Here is an 8,211-nt window from a genome sequence, read left to right as displayed (position 1 = left end):
GCTAAGAATTGAGGTACGAGTAGCCTCAAATTCGTCAAGCAATGCCATAAGAAACTGGATAAGGTGATGAGCATCAAGATAGAAATAAAACTTATTTGTTTCACTGGTAAACGCCCATTGTGGTTTGGATTCAACAATTTCGTCTCAAATATAAACCATATCTGAATAGAAATCTTCAATAGATTGACCATGTTTTTGTTTCATAACATGCAAACGAAGAGAAAGTTGATACTGGTGAGAAAGATCTATTGCAATATAGCGGTCTACCAAAATGTCTCAAACTCCCTTAGGACTATCAAAATATTTGAAGAGGCGACTGATTGTAGGCGCAGAAGTGTTAATGATCCAAGTGATAATTTTATGATTATCATTATCCCATTCTTCAAAACGCATATTGACTTTGTCATAAGATTTTTCATGAATAGGAAAGTTTATATCAACAAAGAAAATTTTAGAATGAGAAGAGCTAGTGCCTTCAAGAACAATGTGAATAGAATAAGAAACTTTAGCTTGCACCATAGGAGATAACGAACAACTAAAAATATACTCAAGGTGATGAACAAATAATAGTATAGTACTATAGAGGCCAAAAAAATAGAGAAAATTGATGCCAAAATTGGATTCAGAAGGTCCAAAAATCATAGGAACCAGTCTAAATTATGAAAAAAATATCAAAGTAACAGTAGTTGAACTAGACAAAGAAATGAAAACCTGATTGAACCAGATGAAATAAACCAAATCTGATTGAACTATGATAGCAGATGCAGTAGCATATGTCAGCACACATAGGTTTGGAGTAGGTTGTGGCTGGAAGTCGAAGTTGTACATGAATCAGCAAAGCGGATGTGGGCCAAAGACACGAAGTGCAACAACAAAGGGATAAACAAGTCGCGAACTAAAGCGACAAGAAGAGCTGGGCTAGGAGAGATCCAAAGCAGAGTTGTAATGTTTGGAGCAAAAACTAACGGATCACTAAGCCATTAGATGGTTGGCTACTAACAGTGGAAAAAATAAAAGGGACTTGAGATGAACGATTAGGAAGGAACATTCCTAAAGTTTTGAGAAAAGAAAAATTTATGAACAAAATTATTCTAGATCCTTTTCCAGGAATCAATCAGTAGTGCTCTAGAGAAATTGATATTTGGGAAAATGAAATGTATTTCTTATGTTTATTTACAAGGCAATGCTCTTGTACAAAGTGAATGTAAACACCTGATACAATGAATCTAACTAGTTTATACAATGTAAATCCCTAATTGATGTTAATCATTAATTGATACTAATTGACTAATTGATATACTAACTTAATTGAGAGAAAATACTAATTGATATAAATAACTTATTTATATTAACAAACCTAATTACTTGAATAAACTCATCGAGCACTTGAGTTACTTCTTTAGAACTCTCGCTTGACTCAAAGTTATAAACATGCGACTCGAGTTCAACTCGAACTCGGTCAAAATCGAGTTCGAGGTGAATAGTTGACCAAGGTACTTATGAGTGTTCGTGAGCAGTTCGAATTTCTAGTAGCCACACTAGAGATTGATTGATTTTCATTGTGAATTGTCTCGTGTAGTTACATCTGATATTGCTCGAGTTATAGGGTGTGATTCATATTTCATGTGTTACCCGTATAGTTTTTCTTTATATTTTCATTAAAAAAAATTCACTTGCAGCTAACTTTATTATAAAGCTGTTGTTTACACTGAGAGAGAGAGAAGAGAGAGAGAGAGAGAGAGAGAGAGAGAGAGAGAGATAAGTTGTATTATATGAGAAAGGAAATGTAAGTAATTGATTTTGAATTTAAAACATTTCACTTGCACTAAAAAAACGGTTAAAAGAAAAAATGGTTGTTGTTTACGCTGCCTATCCAATATCACCCGTGAGATAAAAAGATCTGGCCTGGTTAGGGTTACAAACGAATCGAACAGCTCGCGAGCGACTCAAGTCAAGCTGGCTTGAGTCGAAATCGAACTCGAACTCGAGTTCAAGATATTAAGCTCGTCGCGAGCTCGAGTATACATATATATACACACATTTTTTATTTTTTAATTTTAAGTATATTTTTTTTTTATTTTTTTAATTTTAAGTATATATATATTTTTATTTTAATAGTAAAATTATATATATATCATTAATATTTTATTATTTATTAAGAAAAAAAATATTATTTTATTTATTTTTTTAAAAATAAAATAATTATTTTTTATTTTTTTCGAATTCGAGCTCGAGTTTTAAATTGTCGGCTTGTCGAGTTCGAGTTCACTAAAATTAAGTCAAGATTCGATTCGATTAGACTAAAACTCGACTCGACTCGACTCGTTTGCAACCGGCAGGTCTGGTAACGTAACCAACCCAAAGGCCATTCGAGTCAACAACAAACCAAAACGCAGTCATAAAACAAAGCCATCAAATGTCCGCCCCTCATTGTCTCTCTCTGTATCTTCACCATTGGCTACTCTGCTTCTCCAACATACATATATATATATATACACTGCAAAAAATCACAGAAACTAAGGCGAGAAAATCATAGCACCACTGCTTTTAGTTGCGGCTGCGAGAGAACTGAATACTGACAGTATTCTGATTGTAATTGTCAGGTGTGTATAACAATCAATGGCTGCCACAGCTGCCTTATCGGCAAACAGCCGCACTATCACAACCCCATCAAGCGGCAGATTGTTCTTCAACAGCTACGATAAGGGGCAGAAGAAGAGGCAAATTAATTTTCTGAAAATCAGAGCTTCTGATGATTCTGAGTGCAACACTGAAGAATGTGCCCCGGATAAGGAGGTGAATTCTACTTTTGTTTTTTTTTGGCTGGGTTTTGTTCCTGATTCAGTTATGGAATTCTCCTTTGTTGTTTGTCTTGATTTCAGCAAAAAAAAAAACAACTGATTTCGTTATTTGTTCCCTGTTAAAAACTGGGGTTTTCAAGGTACAAGGTGGTAATTGGTTTAATTTATTTGTTTATCTGTTGATTTATTGACATGGGAGAGCCATAGATATGAATTTGGGAGTGCGATATATGGTATTATTTGGACAAAGGTTAAAGCATGGCCAGGGTTTTGTACTTAGAAAATGACATTATCTTCTTGGGTAAAAGAAATAGATTAAGCTGCTTAATCATATTTAGCTTCAGGATTGCTATATTGTACTAGTAGTCTATTATACTGCATGTTTATGAACAAATTGTGGGTAGAAAATCGTTACATTTAGGTGATACATGGTTTCATCCTCTAATAGTACATAATCATACTCTCTTCCATTCTGTTTACTTTGTCGCCTTCCTGGATTTCGCACACACTTGCCTATTTCTGAGCCTTAATTTTACTTTATCTTAAACATTTTTTAGAAATTTAAATTTGTATGTAGTGTGTCTCAATGAGAACTCTTATACTGTGCAAACATATTTCAGCAATGCTAAATTAATCAATACCATAATTTATTGGTTACAAAAAGTTCCTTTGACCAAAAACTGACGGGGGGAACACTGACAGTAGGATGGAGGAACATTCTGTGAAAGATATAGGAACTGACACCCTGATTCTGTGTGAAGTTAATTAAAGTTAAAAATGTTTCTTATGCTTAAGATGAGAATTTCTACTGTTTGGTTATTGTGAAACAGGTTGGGAAGGTCAGTGTGGAGTGGTTAGCAGGTGAAAAAACTAAAGTGGTTGGTACATTTCCACCTCGTACTCAGGGATGGACTGGATATGTGGAGAAGGATACTGCTGGCCAGAAAAATATATACTCTGTTGAGGTAATAAGTAACTTCAAAATTGCACAGAACATGCTATTCTCTCTGATTGACAGCATAATCTTTTGTAATATGGATTTTAGAAGCCGAAGATACAGCTGCTAATATGTTAGCATTTAGTAATACAGACGAAGGATCGGATAAACATTCAAATTCTCTTTTCCTTCTTTATAGGATTAGTTAGTGAGAGAGCTTGTGTGTGTTACAGAATCGGTATTGTTGTGAGACTGCAGTTTCATTTGATCATCGAAGTTTAGTCTCATGAGATAGATTTCTTTTCTTTGGATAAAAACAGCTGGATAGAAGAAGTTAAGTACAATAGGATTATGATGATAATAACTGACTAAGTAGAATACCAGGTTTTTGAAAAAACTTTAAGAGCTAATCAAGTATATTTTCATTCCTTTCATGGTTTCTTTTCAAACTGAAATTTGATGGTGCAAAGATAAGCTGATTCCGTGTATGAAAGCTGTGGGCAGGATATGATGTCATAATGACCTAGTAAGAACTATATTCTTCAAGAGATCTCTGAAGCTTATATCACTATATTCTTCTGTGCTACCAGCACAGATGATGGAAGGATGTATTGACTTGGATTTCTTTTGTGACCCTAGATAGGAGCTTATAAAGTGATTCTGCTTTTTAATTGATGTCTGCATATATGTGTGTCTATTCTGCTACAAGATGTTTGCTGTTGAGTAAAAGTGGTGTTAGTTCTCAATGGATTACATTGACCCGGGATGTTTTTATTTAGTCTGAGTAACTTATAGTTCTTTTTGAGATTCATAGGTTTCAGTCCAATCAATGCATGACATCGTAAGACAACATTTTGGCACCATACTGTACAGCATCCATGCTCTGGACATTTTTTGACTATGCTATTACAAATACCCTGGTCCTTTTGTTTTCTGATAACACTATTTGTGATCTGCAATATTTTAAGTGAAGATGTAAAATCATGTGTCAGCTTGCTTAAGTAGCTTTAGTCCGTTCCTTGTGATGACCAAGCTGCAAAAGCTGTAGGATGTCAAGCATGTCTAAGGCATATAGCCTCAGGAGCTGAAATGGACACAATTTCCTTTGGTATTAACAATTCTTTGTTCTATACTCTGATGTTTATCTGAAAACAACTTATATTCGATCTCTAAAGCATGTGTGTTGTACAGTCCTTGCCACTGCAAACATGAATTTTGCATATAGAAGAAGCTGTACACTGTAAAAGTGAGTTATGGATTGTTATCCGAAGTAATAGAGGATTTGTATGTTTTTATCAGAACTTCAGTACTTAATATTCTCTGAAAATCTTTTCCAAGGCAAAGAGTTGTTATGGTTTTGATCCTCTGAGACTAAACTCTAGTTCATTGTAATTAAAGATGAGAAATGTTAAGATCAATGTAGTTAAAGATGAGAAATGTTAAGAATTTGTAGTTGATAAAAGTAGGAAACACAATTTAAGCAACTACATTACCTGGTGAACTTCAACACGATGTTTGTTGACTCATTTGCTTCATCTTATAAGGTGCTTTTTAGGACTTCACATACATTCATTCAGTTATATTCTTGATAATATCTATGCTACCAAGTAAAAGGTATTTCAATTGACATTAGTTCAATAGAGTTTATCCCTACCTTTCTGGATTAACAAATATACCCGTCTTTTCCCATATACCTTTGGTGCTGGTTCACTTTCATGAGGTGGAATAGTCATTCTTTATTTCAGATCCTTGCTGGTAGCTCAAATCACAAGCTTGAGAGAGGTCATTGACAAATGCATTGTATAATGACACTTCTCCCATCCACTATGCATGCATTTTGTAATTCCCTTAGCAATTTCAATCTTCTACACAGACCCCTTTTTATTCATTTATTTTATTTATTTACTTTGGTACTCTTAAGCCCTTTCAGATAATGTGGATGGCTTTTTTCTACTTGGCCTTTTTGACCTAAAGTCTACTAATTTTCACAGCCTGCAGTTTATGTGGCAGAAAGTGCAATTAGTTCAGGAACTGCAGGTTCCTCTGCTGATGGATCAGAAAATACTATCCTAGTTGCAGGTGGCCTTGCTTTGATCTCCATTGCTGCTGCATCCGCAATACTCCTTCAAGTTGGCAAGAACCCTCCTCCAATCCAGACAGTGGAATACTCTGGACCATCACTTAGTTACTATATCAACAAGTTTAAGCCAACCGAAATCATGGAAGCTGCGGCTCCCCTCGTGACAGTAACATCCACTTCGTTGCAATCAGAAAGCTCCAACATTGAAGTTCCCCAAGTTCGGGTTCTATCGGAATCTCTGCAGGACACTTCCATATCAAGTTCCAACATCTCTTAGGCTTGATTTTCTAGAATATGAAAGTCAAGCCAAATTTTTACTTGTATACTTTACGAATATGTAGTTTCCTGTAACATTAAACAAATTCTTTTTTCAAGAGAAGCATGTAGTTAAATTTTCATGCTACTGATGGAGAAAAGGTATAGTTTTCATCAAGCATTTATGATTATATTGGTTCTCTCCATCTTTTGAGTTCATTTTCCTCACACTTGAAATTTTATGGGACAAATGAACATAGCTAAAATTGAAGTGTTTTTCTAACAGATGCCAACGTACATAGTAATCACACCTAATTCACACCCAACTATCATATAAATGTACAAACTAATAATTATTACTATCCTTTGAATTTATATGCTTTCTTTAATTAGCCTTCTTTTTTCAAATATTTGACACTTGAACTACATTTTAATCATCGCGAATCTGCCCTCTTAAAGCTGTTTTTTTTGTAGGAACAAGACTAATCCCTCATAAGAATGCTAGTCCTTTATTCATAGTAAATACTTTTAAATATTCTCAATGGAAACTAACTTAAATATATCACTAAAAATTGAAAAGTTTTGAAATGTAAAAAACAAAAATCAACATTGTTACCTATAATATGGTAATCCTACTTAAACGTGCTAATTTTACCTAATATAAACACCAGAAAACAGTAATACACCACTTAAGATTGGAAAAAGACAGAAGTATAAAATGGACTCCTGAATATTCCTATTTTACAATATCACAATTTGTCGCGCCCCATTTTTCGTGATGAAAATAAGTATTTATAAAAGATATGATTTTATTTAAAATAAATGAAAAGAATATGTGAAAAAGGACCTAAAATGGGACTTTAAAAAATGCAACAGTTTGGGTTCAAAATTTAGTCTAAAAGGGTTTTTAAGAAAAAGAAGAGTCGCCACTTGGTATTGAATTTGGGTGTACCAAATCACACCAAAAATATTTTTGACAAAAATAAAATAAAATAAAACCCTTTTCGACAACTCCAGGTCTTTGAAAAATAAGAGAAAATGGGTTCGGGAGTCACGGTTGAAGAAATGGAAGGCAAAGGTTCGATTAACTCAAACCTAAGGCACCTTTTCAATCTAATCTAAACTAGTTGCGAGGTTTAGTCAAAATTTTCCTAATCTAACCCTTAATTTTATCACATTTGGATGTTTCCTACATGGATGCAAATCTAAATTTATAAAATATCGAAAGAGATAAAATATTCATTCAAGGGTTTAATTGATACCAATCGCATTGATTGCGAAGGTCAAAATAATTCTTTCAAGGGGTCACGAGCAAGCATGAATGAAATTCAAAGAAAAGAAAAGAAACTTAAATTATATATCTAGATATAAGTGGGCAAAGAATAAGAATGCAATATAATGGGTACGGGAGACAAAAATTCGTGACATAATTTTCTTATACAGGGATCGATGAGGTATTTAAAATAAAGAATTATAATCACCCATATCCATGTTCAAAGAATAATTCTCCTAATATGAACAAGCAAATGAACTAACTTATTCTACAATTTCTTAAATGAGATGCAATTCTAAATGATATGATTAACACAGATAGAGGATAGGGGATAATATAATAGGGAATATCATGCAAATGAGAAAAGATCCTAAAAATGAAAATATGCATGAAAATGTAATGAACATCACACAAAAATAAATCTATCGCACGGACGATCTAAGGGTCTAGCGTTGGATTAGCCTATTTCTAAACATCCTTATTAACGTTGGACTAGCAAATAAACGGAGGGAGAAACCACAACTAGCGTTGGACTAATGTAATGACGTCATGCATTCTTAATACATAGTAAGATAAACAAGGCATAAATTAAAACAAATAAACACATAAGAGCACGTAGCACGTAACACGTAAGCATAATATCTAAATGTAAAAATACTAAGAAAAGCGGATAAATCACATAACACATAAGCCACATAAACATGCAAAAACTTATCTATTACAGTGGGGAATCTAACTACAATCTAAAATGGGGATATAAAGAAAATCCTATATGCCCTATCTATTACAACAGGGGACCTAACTATAATTCTAAAAAGGGAAAATATAATAAAACAAATCTAATTATCCTATCTATTACATTTTT

At 33.6% G+C, this 8,211-nt stretch overlaps 1 protein-coding gene across 1 annotated transcript; it reads left to right on the top strand.

The window, feature by feature from the left end:
* Positions 1–2,417: 2,417 nt before the first annotated feature.
* Positions 2,418–6,264, top strand: LOC113757088 (protein MAINTENANCE OF PSII UNDER HIGH LIGHT 1-like). The gene is made up of 3 exons (XM_027300493.1): positions 2,418–2,796; positions 3,632–3,766; positions 5,730–6,264. Exons 1-3 carry the CDS (start codon positions 2,620–2,622, stop codon positions 6,093–6,095), a joined length of 678 nt encoding a protein of 225 aa, XP_027156294.1. The 5' UTR covers positions 2,418–2,619; the 3' UTR covers positions 6,096–6,264.
* Positions 6,265–8,211: the final 1,947 nt, after the last annotated feature.

The sequence above is a fragment of the Coffea eugenioides genome, unplaced genomic scaffold (genome assembly GCF_003713205.1).
Source record: "Coffea eugenioides isolate CCC68of unplaced genomic scaffold, Ceug_1.0 ScVebR1_2711;HRSCAF=3790, whole genome shotgun sequence".
NCBI lineage: Eukaryota > Viridiplantae > Streptophyta > Magnoliopsida > Gentianales > Rubiaceae > Coffea > Coffea eugenioides.
This window is presented reverse-complemented; position numbering and strand designations above follow the sequence as displayed.

What these genes read in the sequence shown, in the direction of transcription:
- LOC113757088 (XM_027300493.1), top strand. Translation starts at nt 2,620, where the DNA reads ATGGCTGCCACAGCTGCCTTATCGGCAAACAGCCGCACTATCACAACC. An exon ending in AATGTGCCCCGGATAAGGAG is followed by an intron (nt 2,797 to 3,631) that starts GTGAATTCTACT and finishes ATTGTGAAACAG; the next exon opens with GTTGGGAAGGTCAGTGTGGA. An exon ending in AAAATATATACTCTGTTGAG is followed by an intron (nt 3,767 to 5,729) that starts GTAATAAGTAAC and finishes TAATTTTCACAG; the next exon opens with CCTGCAGTTTATGTGGCAGA.